Source organism: Brassica rapa, chromosome A02, assembly GCF_000309985.2.
Source record: "Brassica rapa cultivar Chiifu-401-42 chromosome A02, CAAS_Brap_v3.01, whole genome shotgun sequence".
In the NCBI taxonomy this organism is placed as follows: domain Eukaryota; kingdom Viridiplantae; phylum Streptophyta; class Magnoliopsida; order Brassicales; family Brassicaceae; genus Brassica; species Brassica rapa.
In genome coordinates, this window is record NC_024796.2 from 7557269 (window position 1) to 7576038 (window position 18770).

Genomic DNA, 18770 nt, shown 5'->3' on the forward strand with positions numbered 1-18770 from the left:
ACCTCTCGATGAAACAACTTCTCCCAAGTTTCGTATTCGGTTCTCCATCGTCGTCACCACCGACTTTTTTTAAATCTTTTTGGATGTAATATATTATGGTCTCATGACCGATTCTCCTTTCTTGTTATTGGAATTTTCTTTCCCTAGACGAATTTTACTCTTTTGCTGTGTTTATCGGTTTCAAACAGGATTGGTCATCATGATATTTTTTTGTCCCTGCTTTGGATTGATTAATAACCATCTGTTCTTCATGATTGGCAGGGCCGTCTAATAGCACGTGCATGTGGAGCGGTCGAACAGGGTCCGAATATAAAAATAAAATTTTTAAAGAAATTTTCAACAATATATACATAAATTATAGTCTAAAACTTCAAAATTGAAATACAATACTGACTAATTTAGAGTTTATAATTTATAAAAAACGTTAAACATATATAAATAAAACTATTAATTTTTAAAACTATTTCATTATGTTTTAAATATATCGTTAATATTTTTGAACAGGGTCCAAAAAATAATTGAGACGGTCCTGATGATTGGATTATGTTATACTCGCTTTTTACTTTGTGCTTAAATTCATCATGTTGAATACACTACTAAACACCTTTTTCATTCGTTACTCTAATTTTTTATATGAGAACCAGTCTATCTACGTTGTTTATTTTAGTTCTTCATGGCGTTCACGTGGAGCATTTTAACATGAAAAATGAAGAGTTTGATGGTTAACTTGAATCATTTATGAAGTGGATTCAAGAGAGTATGTGTCGTCTCAACAGTCCGATAAATGGTCATACTTTGATTTGATTTCAGTTTCTTTGGAATTTAATTATGGTGGATCGATGCCTCTTTGCTTGAGTGTTTGCAGTTAAAGTGAAAAGCGTGAAAAATTGGTATCGGGTTTGCGATGAGGCTTTAGACGCTACAATGGAGTGGTGAACAGAGGAAGATCGGAAATAGTGAAGATGAAGTTTTCATGGTGGAGAAGATTTCCGGCAGCCAAAATTGTCGTTTTCTCCGTAAAGGACACATGTCATGAAGCTTCTTCAATTGATGTGTGGAGGATGATGTAGTAGGAACCGCTTCGATTTGGACTTTCTTCGATTTGGACTTTATTGTAATTTTTGGATTTTTTTGTTTTAATCTAATATTATTATGTAAACGTGTCACTGATGCTAAATCTAATGAAATGAAAGTTGACAAAAAGAAGAAGTTAAAAGTATTGTTTTTTTAATATATAAAATTGTAATATAGGAAATCTTATGTTTCTTAAGTCATGTTTTGGCATATTATAGTTTTTAAAAAATTATTACTAAGTTTCACCCCTTCAGCTACAAAAATCAGTTTCAGAAAATATATCAATTTACAATTTCTCATAACTTTAATTTGTAAATATAATCTACTAGCATATCTCAAGTTTGGGCTACAGTTTGGCATGGGTCAAATATTTATACAACAACCAAACTAGAAAGGCCCAATAAGACCCAATTAACTTAAATTTATTTTTTCGTATATTGTCAAAGTCAACAATCGATATCCATCCAGGTACTAACTCTACTTCCGTGAGTGGAATAACAAAAAAAAAAAGTCATTTTCAAAAAAAGTCTATCATGGTATAAAAGGTTTAAAACATCTCTAATCCTATTTCATTTTCTACTCAAAATTCAACGTTAATTAAAAAAAATTCTTCAATCCAATTTCATTCTCAACTTTATAATGAGATTAATCCAAAATAGAATACTTATATAAATTCATTACTTCATTTTTATTTACTAGTCCAGTTAAAAATGAAGATAAATTTAGAATTGAAATATATCTCGACTCCATTGTGTAGTTATTCTATACTAAAATGAAAAAAATGAAATCATACAGTAAAAATGCTTTAAAACAACGGATGTGTCTGTCATTGTTCACTACCTAAAAATTGTGACTAAGAGCATTTACAATATACATCTTTATATTTTTCTGCAAAATAGATAATTCTATTATATAATGGTTTTTCACAATATAGAATCTTACTTTATCTCTATCCTTAGATCATTTCCAATGTATATTGCTATTTGTTTCTAAAATATAGTGTCTCTATAGTAGAGATGGAGTTTTCTCTAATATATTCTTCTATAATAGAATTACTCTAATAAAGAGAATAAATAGTAATTGTTAGAGTCAATGTACTTTTAAATGATATTATACTAAAAGAAAAAAAATAGTAGTTAGAAATACTCTTAGAAACAGAAGAATTATGTTATGAAGTTATATATCCGTAAGAAGTTAGAACAAACACACTTCTATAATAAAATTTCTTTATTTTAAAAGAAAATACAAAAATGATTACAGAGGTGATCGAAGATGGTTACAACCATTTGAAACGATAAGATTAGGCCTTCTTTGTACGTAAATATCACCCGGTAACATAAAAGTTACATATCTAATCTATTAAGCACTGCGTTAATAATTTTTTTTACAAATATATAAAATAAGAATTTTGTTTTTGAAACAAAAAAATAATATAAAATGAGAAACTTTGATACAAAAAGATATTTTACAAAAAGTCATACATTAGTTAGAAGTTAGAATTTGGAGGTAAATAAAAAAAAAAACGAGGCAATAGGCCCACCAAGACCATATACAAAAAAACCAAGTGCAATTGATATTCAATGCTTTGGAATAAGAATGACTAATAATCAAGACGCAACTACCAAATCAATCTTTCGTACGATCTTACACGGTGACCAAAGATGAGAATGGCATTGAGAGCCATCAATGTTTATTCTATCCAACGGAGATTCTTTACCCATATAACAGATTCTGTAATTAGTTGCGTAACTAACCGTATAGATTTTGTTTCCGCCATGCAAAGATTATCGTCGGTCAAATTGCTCAGTGATATGAGTTTTTAAGCATAAAAAGGTTATGAACCATAGATTTGATACATGGTTTTAACATGAAAAAGATGATATTGTGACAATATAACATATTTTCCATATCATGTCATTAAAGTGGTCAATCTCCAACCGTACGTAGTGGTTGGTCGTTGCCAATAACTTATTCATTGAACGATGAAGGCAGCTTTGTGGTTCCCATAAAACAGGCAAGTAAAAGCGCACACCATGCATTAATTCATCTAAAGTAGTTGTCTGAAATTTCAAAGTTAAATGTGTAATAGTATTTTATAGTTGCAAAGAATATTTTTTTAATAAAAACATAACTAACGTAAATTAAACAAAGCATTAATCTTTTTAGAAGAAGTAGAAGAAAATGTTTTGTTCAGTTCAAAAAAAAAAAAGAACATTTTTTTCCGTTTATGTATATATCTACGAGCAATATATTGTTCTATATAATATTGATTGACTTTAACTCCACTTTCCGTATTTTTGTAACATAAAAGAGGCTTATTATTTGAATCAATGACCAAGACGATGGTCAGATCAGTTTCTATGTTTAGTAATCTAATAATTTAATAGGGTTTTACGTAAAAAAGGGAACATTAAATGAACTATTACAAAGAAAAGTTTCAAATAAAATTTGATCTGCATATGAAATCAGTTATGGATCTCTGGTCGATATGGTTGGCCCAAATAAATTAATCACTACCTACTCATGCATTCGTGGCATTCAAGAGATCAATGGTTTTTTTCTTTTTGGAAACTGTGAATTTTATTAGTAAGTATTATCTTGGCTTTGATTGATAAATAGAGATCAATGATTAATATACTTTCATGCACGGATACAAAAATGGTGAATCATAATACAATTAAGGAAATAAAACCAACGAGGAAATATTCAAGGAAAGTAATACTAACAATTAAGGAAATAAATGGTGAACGAAGCTAGTATAGTGGGGGGGGGGGGGGGGGGGGGGGGGGGGGGGGGGGGGAAGAGTATTCATTAAAGTTCTCGTATTCCTAGGGTTTCATTTTAATCATCTGATCCGAGCACTACAGTTTTTGCATAACAACATATAACAAGTTTTGAGAATTTGTTTTTGTCTGAAAATATTATTTAGTGAAAACAGGTTGTATACATAACAAAATGAAGTATATTATGTATCCACCTGATGTTGTCATAAAATTAAAACTCATAAAATATACGGACATGATTTCACAGCTAGGTTAGGTAGCCTAGGTTAACTAAAGCCAAAGGGACCATGAGTCCACATCTAAAGTCTTGCAACTCGCTTATATATAGAGGATAAAGTGACTTTCAGTGAGAAAAGAAAAAAATCCACAAAACTTAGATAGAGTGACAAATAAGTCAAATAAATGGGTGGAGAAAAGAACAAGACAAGGGATATGGTGGAGGAGGAGGAGCCGCTCAGCCCATGCTCACGGCTGTTCAATTCACCGGATTTCAACTGTGCTATAATCGTCACAATGGGATGTAAAGTCAAAGGAAATCCACCTGCAATCATCGAGGGCCTTAAACACACACTCGCTAATCACCCTCGCTTCTCCAGCATTTTAGTAAGTAACAACACATGTATATTATTTATATGAGCACCAATATATTTCGTTACTGTTTTTTTGTGAAAAAGGGTTTACTATTTTAGGGAAAAATAATTCACTGGACACACACAACATAGTAAAACTGATATAAGATCATTAGTTTAATTCGGACAAAAAAAAGAGAAAAAACAACGAAAATTCATACATAGCTACATGGTTAATAATATTGCAACATTAAACACCTTTTCTCTTAACATGTATCATTAAGAGTATCTCCAATGTAAAACTTCATTTTTTCTTCTAAAATAAAATAAAAGTGAATATGGAATAAATATGATCTAACCCTACTTCATTTCTTTTTCCATAATGGAGTAATGAACAAAAAAAAAATTACTACATCAATGGAGTAAATTTTATTATGGAATGAGATATGGAGTTGGGTTGGAGCATTTCTTACTCCATATCCACTTTCACAGTAAAAAATGAAATTGAGAGTTGGAGATGCCCTAAAGTACATTATCTTAATTAAGAGTCATTAGTTACTGTAATCAAACCGAAATGGTCAAACAAGCCTTTTTTGGTCAAAAACAAGCCTCTATATATTTTTAATATATATATCAGAAAAGGAACAATCATGGATTTATTTATATATGAAAATCATAGTTTTATTTATATATGATTTTTTTGGGTAATAATTCAGGATATGAAGAATGGGAAGAAAGGGACACCAAGATGGGTTAGGACAAAAATTAGAGTAGAAGAGCATGTGATTGTTCCTGATATAGAACCCAACACTGAAAATCCTGATCAGTATCTTGAAGACTATATCTCTAAGTTAACGACAGTTCCTCTAGATTTGTCTAAACCATTATGGGAAATTCACGTACTCTGCCTCAAGACATCAAACGCAGAATCCATTGGCATTCTCAAAATCCATCATTCTTTGGGTGATGGAATGTCACTCATGTCTCTTTTCCTCGCTTGCACCCGTAAAACATCAGACCCCGAGGCTTTGCCTACTGTGGCGGTTCAGAAAAAACAGTTTGGACCGAGCTGCTACACTGGTTTTTTCAACAAGATTTGGTGGTTATTTGTAGGGCTTTGGTTTATCCTAAGACTGGTCTTCAACACTTTTATTGATGTCTTAATGTTTGCTCTAACAATTTGTTTCTTGAGGGATACGGAGACTCCTCTCTTGGCAAAACCCGGTAGCGAACTTAAACCAAAGAAGTTTGTCTATCGGATTATCAGTTTTGACGATGTGAAGCTGGTGAAAAATGCAATGAACATGGTAGATTTGTTGTTTTTTTCTAATCTAAAGAATCTCTTGATGAATTATGAATAATCGCTGACATTATTAGCTTTTAATCTATTTTGTTAGACGGTAAATGATGTTCTTCTTGGAGTAACCCAGGCCGGACTTTCACGGTATCTTAGTAGGAGATATGGTAAAAGTTCGATTTTGTTACATTATTATGTCATACATAGTAGTTTGGTTTTCACACTCATCTAAAGAAGCTCTTGTCATATATGTTAATGAAATAGATCAAGAAGCGACACCGAAGTCCAAAGATTTGATGAGGAGAATCCGACTTCGTTCAGCCATTATGATTAACTTGAGACCAAACACAGGAATAGAGGTACATAAATATTTGATCTTGGAATCTTTAAAATTAAATACATAAAAGCTGATTGTGTAATGATGCAATATAGGCTCTGGCGGATATGATGGCCAAGAAATCGAAATGCAAATGGGGAAATCTCTTCGGTTACATCCTCCTACCATTCTCCCTCGGGCTAGAGACTGATCCTCTAGAATACCTGCGCCGAGCAAAAGTTACGGTCGACCGCAAGAAACAATCTCTTGAGGCTGTATTCTCCATGGCGTTCTTTAAATTGATACTTAAAGTTATGGGGCTCAAGGTGAAGTTTAAGTTGCTAATATATATCTTCGATCATTTATACATTTAATTTTGTTTGTCTAAGTAAATTAATACTATCTAATGGTGAACCAAATTGAAAATACAGGCAAGTGTGGTCCTTGTTAGGAAAGTGATCCATAGTACAACATTGTCATTCTCAAACGTCGTCGGTCCAAAAGAAGAAATAACTTTTCATGGCCACCCGTTATCTTATATCGCGCCTAGTGTTTTTGGCCACCCACATGTAAGTGTATGCATATATATAGACAATTCATTATATACATTTATAGAAATTTTTTTTGTTTAATTATCTTGCTTTCCTAATTATATATATATTCTTATGTATGAGGAGGCTCTTACTCTACATTTCCAGAGTTATGAGAACAAGGTGATAATATCAGTAACGGCCGATCCAACAGTCATTCCAGACCCTCACAAGATGTGTGACGATTTGGTGGAGTCTCTCAAGTTGATTAAATCTTCTGTCCTAGAAAGAGGATTATATGAGATGGAGGTTTAATTAAAGCTCTTCTATTGATTGTGTTACAATATCATAACATCCGTTTCTTATATGTACTACGGTTCCTCTGTTGTTTACCTTACTAAGCTATAGAAACTATAAATGTCGATGTAAAAACTTCTAAGATATCGATCAAGTTTACATTAACCAAAATGTCGATTTTTGTTAAAAATGAAATTTTAGTTACTTTTAGTTTGCTTAGGAGGTTATCAATCTAATAGAAGCTAAATCATATCATAATCCTCCCTTTTTAAGTATACTTTCATCTCATTCAGTATAAAAATAAGATGTGAAAAGAATATAGAATATTTGTCACAGGCTTGTAAAGAAAACATTTCTTTCCGCCAAACAAAGACTACTTAATTCAACCGTAAGGATACTTGTTTGTTAATCAGTAACACACTATCTAAATGATCGATTTTCATTTTAATCAAAGAGGATGAATGGTGACCGCTAAGAAGGAATGGAATGAGAGGGAACACTTCATTCCTATTCATTCCTTTTTTTTTTCACCATTCACAAGTAACTTTTGATATATAAGGAACACATACAATTCCTCTTCATTCCTCTTTATTTGGGGAATAATAGAAGAAAAATATTCCCTATCAATATAGGTAAGGAACAAAATGGAAAATAAAAAAAAAAGGCAAATCTCTATTAACGTGAGTTGAACTTTACAGAAAAATTAACATTTTTTTTGACTCTTTTCACGTTTTGCTTCCACTATATATGTGAGAATTATTCTATTCAATAACCTAATACAATCAACTAAAGTTCTACAGCAAGAGGTACACACTTTTTCTTACAATTTTTAAGAGAAAGTTATATGTATAATACACGAGTATTAAGATAGAAAATAACATGAATATTTTATGTGTGCCTGTTAGATATCATGTCAAGCTCAAGAAACACTAGCGGATCACAACGTCGTGGACGTCAATCCAGTGGTGAGGCAAGAACCACGACTGATGGCGGAACAACTCGTGAAGGACAGGTATTTATATTTGCACTTTTTCTTCTTAAATCATTGTTGTATTACTATAAAACATGTGAATTAATTATAAGAATACATATATACTTTAGTATCTGTGGAAGGATAAGAATTGTGAAGTTATGCTTGAACTCGTCATTGCGGAGCTAAAAGCCGATGACTACCGTAGTAGAATGCCAGATGTGGCAGCTAGAAAAAGAATTGAAAAAAAATACTTCGAGCTGATAGGTGAAAAGATCTCTTGGGATCCAGAGATAACTAGCAAAATTGGTTACTTGCGTAAACTTTGGAATATTCACAGTCAATTGGTAAAACGCACCGGTGTTGCTGTTGATCCATCTTCTGGACAAATAGATATGGTGGAAACTTGGTGGAGTGATCGGATTGCGGTAATTCTCTACTGTATATCATATATAATTACTTTATTTTAAATATATTTGTTTTATACTAACTTTTATTATTCACAGGAATATGGAGGAACTAAAGGAAGACTAGTTCATGTTTTGCAAAAGAAGCCTTTGCCATTTAAAGATTTGTTGGATCAAATTTTTGGTGAACATGATGTTGATCAAGATGAACGTTATTCACCACATATGCTTGGCCTACAACTCCAGCAAGTTCAACCTACTTTAGATGTTGATGGCATAACAATGGTGGACCAACTGCAAGAAACTCAAACTGCTGAACCAATAGTGGATCTTACTAGTGATCAAGGATGCAACCGATCAATCCGAAGCACGTCGTCACGTCGTCTTGCAAGAAGAAAAACTAGTTTCGAAACACAGGTGGAAAGTGGATTTCAGCGTGTCGTAGATACTCGGCAAGAATTTTTAGAAGAACTACGATCAAGAAAAATTCAAAAGATAACATATGGTGATGCAACATCAGTTCTAGAAAAGTTACCAATAGAACAGCTTGGGGTATTTTGGTGGGCAGCAAATAAATTGTTAAAGAATGATGCTGATATACGTGAAGCCTTTGTGAAATTGGAAAATGAAGAAATTAAGATCAAATATATGGAGAGTTTACTTGGCACAGACAGACATGGGAGTCCATGCAATCAGGTTGATTTGTTGACGACAAGTCAAAACCATTTTCAGAGTGTTGGAATGGGTGGAAGTACTGCAATAGGAGCTAATACTGGAGGTGGTTACATGAGTTTTCTTGGTGTGCACTCCACTGAATTAGAAGAGCCACGTAGAGAACCAACAAGTTTTGTCAGCTTACTTAATGAAAGCAATGATGATGGCCTCGTCTAAGCTTTCTAGAAATATTTTATTATATAAGTTTTGACTTTAAGAATTTGGTTTTGGTGTTTACAGATATTATTAGTGCTTTGAAGCTGTATTGCATGTTTTCTATTTATAAAGATAATTATTTATTTATGAGCACTTGAGTTTACTTTTTTATCTCTAAATAATAATATCTATGTAAATATTTGCAGGAACTTCGTATCCTAGAATTACGTTCACGTGGAATTCAAAACTTAAATGAAGATGAGTTGATGGAGCTAATGTTATTGGAAGAAGAAGAGTTTCTCCAAAGGTACATGCATCCTATATTAGAGTACTACAAGACAAACTTTTTTAAAGAACCAATGAACAAAGATTGGGGAAATGGTTGGAAGTTGATACGGAGCCAAATCTACCATAACGAAGTTTCATGTCGTACTCTTATCCGCATGAGTCCAGAAGCCTTTATTCGTTTATGTGAAGTTCTTCAAACGAAGTATGGATTACAAGAGTCAAATAATATCAAAGTGGATGAGAGCGTTGCAATTTTCTTGATTTTGTGTGGCCAAAATGACACTCAACGTGACATTGGTTTAAGATTTGGCCATGCGCAAGAGACTATATGCAGAAAATTTCACTATGTTCTTGGAGCAGTGGTACAATTGGCAGTTGACTATCTACGACCAAGAACAACTCGTGAGTTTGAAGCAATATCGAATAGCTTACATGGAGACAAGCGGTATTCGCCTTATTTTAATGGTTTTGTCGGGGCTCTTGATGGAACACATGTACCAGTAATGGTGACTCCAGGTCGAGATGCATTACGTTTTGTGAACCGGAAGGGAACAGCAAGCCTTAATGTTTTGGGAATTTGTGATCATGATATGTTATTTACATATTGCTTCGTTGGAATGGCGGGATCAACACATGACTCTAGAGTGCCGGACACCGCTATGCGAGAGGATCCAATGTTTCCTCATCCCCCAGAAGGAAAATATTATCTTGTAGATTCTGGTTATGCAAATAGGCGTGGTTATCTAGCTCCATATCGAAAAGAAAGAATAGAAGGTACACGATATCATCTCCAAGATTTTTTTAATAATGAACCTCCAAAAAACAGCAAGGAAATGTTTAACAGATGGCATGCGTCACTACGTTCAGTTATTGAACGTACATTCGGTGTTTGGAAACAAAAATAGAGGATTTTAAATGAATTTCCAAGGTATGATATCTCAACGCAAAGAAAGGTTATATTTGCAACAATGGGGCTCCACAACTTTATTCGTTGGAACAAAATTAAAGATATTGACTTCGAAGAATTTGATGTGGAGAGGGACACTACTCATTCACATTCGAATGTGAACAATCATTCAGATGATGAGAGTGATGAACAAGTGAACCAAAACACATCGGCAGGAGTTTATATGAAGATTGTACGAGATCATATCGCTGAACAAATCTGGACTGATAAAAGACCTGGTTCTCGTCGACTATAGGTTTGTATCTTTATTAATACAAGTTTGCAAATAATTATAGATACGTGAAATGTAATAGGTATTACATTATAGTTTTTTTCTTGTGAAAAATAAAACAAATGTTTGTTGTGCAGGTGAAAGATACGTGTGAAGGAAGAGACACCAAAACCTATGGACAAGAAAGTTTATTTATATTTAAAATGTTTTTAAACAATAGTTTTTAAATTACTTTAATTAAAAATATTCATTCCTTTTAGTGGTTACCATTCATTGCAATATTTTGTTCCATTCCTTCTCTGCATTTATTCCTTTTAATTTGTTCCTATTCATTCCTTTTGATTCCTTTTCCCTATTGTTCCACTTGTTCCCGAAAAGGTCACCAGTCAGACCCAAAGATTCCGGTCCATTTCATCACATAGCTTTTGAGGATTATGATTGTTGGGTCAACCGCTATCTAGATTACCATCTTATCCTCATGGCTTTAGAAATTGATAATTTATATCAGAAGAGCGTCCTTTAGATCTTTCAAAGAGTCTTCGATTTCATCAAAAATAATCTGAGGATCTTGTATGACCGATGGATCAACGGCCATCGATATAGTCATCTTGGCCGCATAACTTATGAAATGTATCAACAATGCCTACCAAAAAACTAAAAAAATAATATATGTAATGTATATATATAACATATGAGAAGAAACGGTCGAGAGGATCTGTTCATGATTGCTATTATAAACTTCTCATTTTCAAAATTTCCACCACAAAAATAAAACGTACTTGTGAGAGTTCATTTTTTGAAAGTGCTTAGAGCATCTCCATCAATGGTTCCTAAGCCTGAGTTCCTAAGTAAATGGGATTAAAAAAAAATAAAAAAGGCTAATTAAAGGCAGGAACGCGCCTTAATTGAGGAATTAAAGGAATGGTAAGGAACCCATACGTGGCGCACTCTCATTGGACCGCTCTTTTATTGTCTCTCTCTCTCTCTTCTCTGGGGTTTCGACGAAACCGAAGACTCTCTTCTCTCTCGAACACTCTCGATGTTCTCTCTCTCTATCTTCTCTCTCGACGATGCCGGCTTCTGCGTCTCTCTCGATGAGTCCGTCGCGTGTCTGAGTCCGTCATCTCTCTCGTTCGGTCCGGCTTCTCCGTCCCTCCATCTTCTCTCTCGCTCCGTCCCTGTGTCTTCTCTGTCAATCGGTGATCGGAAACGGTTCCACTTCCTCCCGAAGCTTCTCTTCCGGCAGCTCTCCGAGACAGAGTCCTCCCCTTTTACGTATCTTCTCGCCGACGTCTCTCATCCGTAAGGGTCTGCTTATTTTTCAAAAAAAATATTTTTTGCCATTTGGGTTTTTCTGAAATTGTTGTTATCTCATAGAGATGTGTTTTAGAACTTGTCTGTGTTTGATCCTTGTTTCGTGGTTGTTGTCTGAAACTTGCATGTGTGTTTGATCCGTATGAATGTGATCCGTTTGAAACATGATTCATAAGAAAACAAATGATTTTAAGCACTCCATAGGAGTTCTCCCATTGGAGGAGGAAAACTATAGAGCCACTAACTAAGGTCCTAAACTTACCAACTCACATCAAATATTCTTAATTTAATCATTAGGACCTCTAATGGGTCCTAATGGATGGAGATGGTCCGATGTAAGAAAAGGACTTTACATTACCTTATTATCAATAAAAGCAAAAGCTTCATCAAACATAGCTAGATAATAGATATACTAGTTTGGTAAAGCTCAGACTTTATGCACCAAAGGTAAATATTTAAAGGGAAACATATAATAATAAAATATCTATGGTAGTAGTAATAGTAGTGGTAGAAACTACTTAGACCATCCACAACGGGAGATGAAGAGGAATCCTTAGCTCTTAATCCTAGGTTATTAGCAATATAATAATAATATAAAGACTTAGTTAACTAAGGATTGGTCCGTAAATAAGGATTTTAAGGATCAAATCCTTATAAACGTGGCAGCTTGGCATTGGGTGGGGAGAAAAAACGGTAAACGTCTTCTCGTCGTCATTCGTCGCTTCTTCATCTTCTTCTTCTCGCTTCGTTTACGATAAGGTACGTTTACGATCCTTAATCGAGCTATAGAATCGTTGATTTGTCTTTTAAACGACGAAAGCTAATGGTTTATATCTCAAGCTAGATCTGATTTGAGTTTCTTTGAGAGGAAAGCTCTTTACTTGACTTCTGGGTTTGATTTATCTCACGCTAGATTAGCTTTAAACCTTACATAGCGTCTCCTATAATCGATGGGTACTTGTATTTCTGCAGGGTTTTAACAATGAAGCTTGATACTAGTGGATTCGAGACCTCCATGCCTACGATTGGATTCGGCTCAAGCAACGATATGCTTGATGGGTTTTCCACTGTGCCTTCGTTTGATCTTCCCCGGACTACAGATGTGAGTTTTTCCTTTTGGTGATTTGATGAAATTGTTTTGGGTTTCTAGGAGAAGCAATGTTGATGATTTGTTTTGGTTTGGGTTTTAGTTTGATGGCTTTCAGAAATAAGCAGTACAGATGGTGAAGCCTGCGAAAGGAACAACCACACTTGCTTTTATATTCAAAGAAAGTGTCATGGTTGCTGCTGATTCTCGTGCTAGCATGGGAGGATATATCTGTATGCTCTCTTTCATCATATTTGTTTTATTAAAAAGAACTTGAAGGTGTCTAGCATCTTTAGTATAGTTGACTCTGGGAGAAACAAATAGTATGGAGATTAAGTTAGCTTCTTGTTGGTTTAGTTTTGAGCTGGATTGTTAAGTAAATCTTATAATTTACATTCTGTTGGCCAATGATAGTGAGGCAGTATAGGAAAGGAAGCGTTTGTATTGTTGCTGCTGATGTTTCTTATTGGTTTTCTGTATTTAGCCTCACAATCTGTGAAGAAGATTATTGAGATCAATCCTTATATGCTTGGTAGAATGGCTGGAGGAGCTTCAAAACATGCTCGCAAACATGCTCTACTCATACCGTAGAATGGGACTTTCCGTCAGCACAATGATCGCTGGATGGGACGAAACTGTCAGTGAAACCAACTTCATACTTCAGCACTCTTCTTTTATTATCACCCAAATGAGTTTCTAACTCCTCCTTGGAACAGGGTCCTGGACTATACTATGTCGACAACGAAGGAAGAAGGCTCAAGGGAGACAGGTTCTCAGTCGGTTCTGGTTCACCATACGCTTACGGTGTACTAGACAGCGGGTAAATCATTAAACATGTTCATCTCTATTGTCTGGTTCACCATAGAATCTAATCTTGTTTCTATCATTAGGTACAAGTTCGATATGTCAGTTGAAGAAGCTTCCGAGTTAGCAAGGAGATCAATCTACCATGCGACATTCCGTGATGGAGCCAGTGGTGGTGTTGCTAGCGGTTAGTAGTTATTGTATCTTAATATTTGGACTAAATTTGGTGATGAAGATTAATAATTATTGTATCTTAATATTTAAACATGTAATAAATAAAATTTTAAATTTCACATGTTTTTAAATTTTAAAAAATTGCTAAGGATTCCAAATTGAAAAACATCATTGAACATACTATTTTGATTAGAGTCCTTAACTATTCTTAAAAAAAAAAAAATTAGTTTAATAATCATAAGGACTCCAATGGTGGTAACACCATTGGAGATGCTCTTAATATCATGTAGAGCAAAGGTTCGATACACTTTTTGACAATTTTAAAGATGCTACATTAAATAGTTAAAGTATTTGGGCTTTAGGCGTCATATAGTAACAGATCGGCCCTGCTAGTACATATCTGTCTGTGGACGTAAACATAGTTCTGAGCAAAGAAACATGTCCACATGCTATATATGTCCCGGAGCTCAAACGTAATATAACTTGATCCAAAACTCGAAGCCACAAATAGAATTGCCCTTTTTTTCTTCTGAAAGATTAGGTAGATTTTTTTTTTGTCTAAAAACATTAGGTAGATTAACAGTGAACATTACAACTGATTTGATACACAAAGCCGGCGAGAAACAAATCTCCCGCAAATAGAGCCATCGGATGAGAAAGCAATCCCTGAAGATTTAAGCCGGAGGATAACAGCCCATCCCCGGAAACAAAACAAACACTAGCTAGAAGCTAAGATTTTACAAATATCTAATCAAGGTCATAACAGAACAAACACTGAACAACGAAGCTAGCTCGAGCATAGATGGAGAAGAAGAACAGAACCATCAGAGATCGATCTTTGTTAAGGACGACCAAGCCACACTTTTTATTAGATGCTCCAACACACACCACTTCATACCATTCAGGAGCCAGAGTACGTAAGACAACTTGATACCATCCTAGAATACGAGAGGGAAGAGAACGGTTTACCATACGCTTCTTATGGCTTGATGAGAAGAGAGCCGAAGCTCCAAATCCTTCGAGACAAGCCGAATATACTTGCATGCAAGCAGACCGAGATGATCAAAACTAGAGTAAACTCGAAACCAATATACAACCTAGAAAGGAAACAATTGAGAAAACAATATAAAAATTCTAACCGACGCCGTGGCTGAGGAATGAGGAAGCCAACCGACGTCGGTCGGGTACAACGCACTAAACTGGAGAAGATGAAAGAAAATGAGAGGAAAGAAAAGAGAGAGAGAGGAGAAGGACAAGATTCTTACCTTTTTTTTACTCCTCTCTATTTTTTTTACCAAACCTTTAAGCCGACAATATGTAATCCATAAAAAGACTAATTAGAGGTGGAGATACATAAAGCAGCACTTTGATGTATTTAGTAAAATCAAACTAATAATAATTTCATACGTAACGTTCTTTCATGCCAGTTAGTTATCTCTAATCAAGACATCTTTTGACTTTAGTTTCTTCTCTCCAGTGGTTGAATATTCAATGAGATTTTCATAGCGCATTACCAACAATTAATAGTATTAACTATTAACACTGGTGCCGAATTCATCGAGCATTAGGACTGAATTATTATATATTCGCTTCGAAAATAGAATATTCGAAATATCTCGATTCGATCTAGATAATAAAATGACAGATTCGTCAAAATCAGATCCGGATATCTTGATTTTTAAATATCAATATCCAGATTTATAAATATATATATATACTAATTTTATTAATACTTATATTCGATATATTAATATTTATACATTAAAATAGTTTTAATATTATATTAACATTTTAAATATTATATATATCGTATAAATATTTAATTTATGTACTAATTTTAGAATTTTAGTATTTAAAAAGAAACATTTATTTTTTACTGATTCGAATCCAAATCGATATAGATATACTCACTAGCGTTACAATATCTAGACATATATCCGAAATTCAGATATCTAAAAGGCATAAATCTGAATATAAATACTTAAATCACGGATCCAACTAATTCGAATCCGAATATCTTCAATTTTTCAGATATCTAGATTCATCTCACCCTTATCAAGCAATATGTTTAAATGACGTCATATGTCAGAAAAGTACTCTTCTAATAATTAAGATGGTGGTTCATATATCGTTATTAATATATTAATATCTAAATCCTTTTTTGTTCAACAACTAATATCTCAATCTATAGAAATGAAAACTACACTTTGGCTACAGTTAACATAAACATATAGTATATTTTTTAATATGACTATTTATTAAATGAAATTTGATATTCATGTGTTTTTATGATCATTTGTATCTTTTATAATAAAAAATTTAAATCATTGATGATAAAATTTTCAATATGACACTTTTATTAGTTATAGTAATTTATAATATTTAAAAATTCAATAAATTTTTGGAAATTAAGATATTAAATTCATAATGCTTTTTCAATGTAAAATTGAAATTGAAATATTTATGTATTTATATATTATACAGTTTATTTTAAAGGACGTTAAAATAGATATATATATATTTAGATATGTGTATTTATTAAATAAGACATCTTACTTCATATCTATTAAATGAGACATCTTACTAATATGGTTTTATGATCATTTGTATCTTGTTATAATCATTGATCACAAAAATTTAAATGTGAGATTTTTAACAGTTATGTTAATTTATAGTCGTTTTTAAAATTCAAATATAAGATATACAGAAATTATTAATATTTATTTTATAGTTAATATGGTTGTTTAAAAAGAAAGTAATATAAAATTAAACAAAAATTATAGAGGATGCACAAATTGTTATCAAATATTTATTATTCAAAATCATTAGTTGTCATCTATATTTTAATCAAACTAGGCAATTCCGTAACTTTTACTTAAAACAGTACGAAAAAAATATTTTTTATACATCAATATATAATTCTATAATTAGTATAATGAGCTGACAAAAAAAAATTAGTATAATGAAAAATAAAGTATATATTTAGATAAACCAACATACATTATAAGAATTCTAAGAATCCTTTTATTTGTTGAACAAAAAAAAAGAATCCTTTTATTCATAACACATGGTGTAGCTCAAATGATGTATTGTTTCTCAAATAATTAATACTAGATTTTGACCCGCGCAACCGCGCGGGTGTTTATTTTTACTTTTTTTATACATAAATTATTATTTTTAAACATTAGTGATATTTTTTTTTAACATTAATCATATACTTAAATGTTTATATAACTATTTTAAATATAATAATTTTATAATTTACATGTTATAATTAATCATTTGGTTAAAACCGTATGTATTTTCACTTCTTATTATATATTTATCTTATTGTATTTGCATTTAGTTATCAAGCAAATTATTATATTCATGAGAAAACATATTTGAAAATTATTTTGTATTTAATTTATGCTAAATTCTGACCCGTGTTTCAAAGCTGTATTTCTTTTTACTAATATTTTTTATACTTATTCATTTTAGATAATATATTATTGTATATACAAAAGTATAAGATATGTTAATTTTTAGACATGTATTATAAGGTTTGTTAATTTTAAGCCGTTCTATCATCATATTATATTTTTAAAATAAATAATTTATATTTATGAAAATAAAATTTATAAATTTATCAATTGAATATACTTTTATCATATTTATTTAAGTATAATAATTGTATTTTAACATGATCATGACTATAAAGTGGGTAAAATAGGATATAATTTATTTATTTTTCATTTTATAAACGATAACTTAAAATATATTAAATTATTGTTAAAATACTTTTACACAGATTTATCAGAATTTTTAAATATAATATATAAATATATATTATATTTAAAATGAAAATATATTATGATTAAAGTAGTTACAAAGATTTTATATTATAAGCTTTAAAGAAATACATGTTAATTTTTATACATGTATTATATATTTTGCTTAATCCATCTTACCAACATATTAGATTTTATGAACATAAATATTTTATACTTATGAAAATAAAATTTATAAATTTAATACAATTTTATTATACTTAGCTCAATATAATAATTTTCTTTTAATATGATTGATTATGATTATATAATATATAAAATATTACAGAATTTTTTATTTTTTATTTTATAAATGATTACTGAATTTATTAATGTATAATAATATTTCAAACTAATTTCAAAATTAATGAAAAATATTTAAATATAATTTCGAAAATAAAGATCTTGTAAAAATCTTTTAAAACAGATTTGTTAGATTTTTCAAATAAATATATTTATATTTTAAATAAAAAGATATCAAAAGATATTATGATTAAAGTATTTTAAAGATTCTATGTATTATTATTCTTAATAAAATACATTTAATAAGATTTCTAAGTGATGGTCCAAATAAAAAAAATCACACATGAAAGAAGTCATGACTTCTCTTTTAATATATAAGATTGCATAAGTACTTTTAAATTTCTATACATCATAATCGAACCTGAATCAAATAGAGTAATATGATTACTTTTGGTTATTTAGTTATTTTTAAGTTAAGCTTAATTTGAATTCAACATACCTGAATTGAATTGGTTAATATTCTTACTTTTCATACAAATATCCGTACCGGCGTCAAATACATTAGTTTTTGGATATTTGTAGGTTTGTATATATCAAAACGAAATTCATCTGGACCCGATTCGAAACACACATGAAAATTTATAATACCGAAATAAAGTCTAGTTTCAAAACTCAATAAGCATGATAACCCAAAGAAATAACTCGTAGCTGAATAGTTATCTGAATGTCCATGTTTAACTGATACATAAGTAAATAAAAA

The 18770-nt window shown here is 31.7% G+C and overlaps 2 protein-coding genes and 1 long non-coding RNA gene across 3 annotated transcripts; 2 read left to right on the forward strand and 1 right to left on the reverse strand.

The window, feature by feature from the left end:
* The first annotated feature begins 3914 nt into the window (after positions 1–3914).
* LOC103852034 (O-acyltransferase WSD1) lies at positions 3915–12089 on the forward strand. The gene is made up of 7 exons (XM_009128924.3): positions 3915–4460; positions 5143–5733; positions 5824–5890; positions 5988–6082; positions 6156–6365; positions 6471–6608; positions 6717–12089. Exons 1-7 carry the CDS (start codon positions 4260–4262, stop codon positions 6882–6884), a joined length of 1470 nt encoding a protein of 489 aa, XP_009127172.1. The 5' UTR covers positions 3915–4259; the 3' UTR covers positions 6885–12089.
* Positions 7646–14072, forward strand: LOC103852036. Its single transcript, XM_033285521.1, has 9 exons — positions 7646–7878; positions 7968–8264; positions 8343–11881; positions 12560–12652; positions 12866–12995; positions 13084–13213; positions 13517–13617; positions 13697–13800; positions 13871–14072. Exons 1-3 carry the CDS (start codon positions 7777–7779, stop codon positions 9132–9134), a joined length of 1191 nt encoding a protein of 396 aa, XP_033141412.1. The 5' UTR covers positions 7646–7776; the 3' UTR covers positions 9135–11881; positions 12560–12652; positions 12866–12995; positions 13084–13213; positions 13517–13617; positions 13697–13800; positions 13871–14072.
* A 458-nt stretch (positions 14073–14530) lies between these two features.
* LOC117132060 lies at positions 14531–17207 on the reverse strand. The gene is made up of 2 exons (XR_004455528.1): positions 15224–17207; positions 14531–15157 (listed from the first exon to the last, which is right to left on the reverse strand). It is a non-coding gene; the product is annotated as an uncharacterized LOC117132060 (long non-coding RNA).
* Positions 17208–18770: the final 1563 nt, after the last annotated feature.

Excerpts from the sequence above, each read along its gene's own strand:
- LOC103852036 (XM_033285521.1), top strand. The coding sequence starts at position 7,777 with ATGTCAAGCTCAAGAAACACTAGCGGATCACAACGTCGTGGACGTCAA. Across the intron at positions 7,879-7,967 it reads GAACAACTCGTGAAGGACAG|TATCTGTGGAAGGATAAGAA; the intron begins GTATTTATATTT and ends TATATACTTTAG. Across the intron at positions 8,265-8,342 it reads GGTGGAGTGATCGGATTGCG|GAATATGGAGGAACTAAAGG; the intron begins GTAATTCTCTAC and ends TATTATTCACAG.
- LOC103852034 (XM_009128924.3), top strand. The coding sequence starts at position 4,260 with ATGGGTGGAGAAAAGAACAAGACAAGGGATATGGTGGAGGAGGAGGAG. Across the intron at positions 5,891-5,987 it reads GTATCTTAGTAGGAGATATG|ATCAAGAAGCGACACCGAAG; the intron begins GTAAAAGTTCGA and ends TTAATGAAATAG. Across the intron at positions 6,609-6,716 it reads GTGTTTTTGGCCACCCACAT|GCTCTTACTCTACATTTCCA; the intron begins GTAAGTGTATGC and ends ATGTATGAGGAG.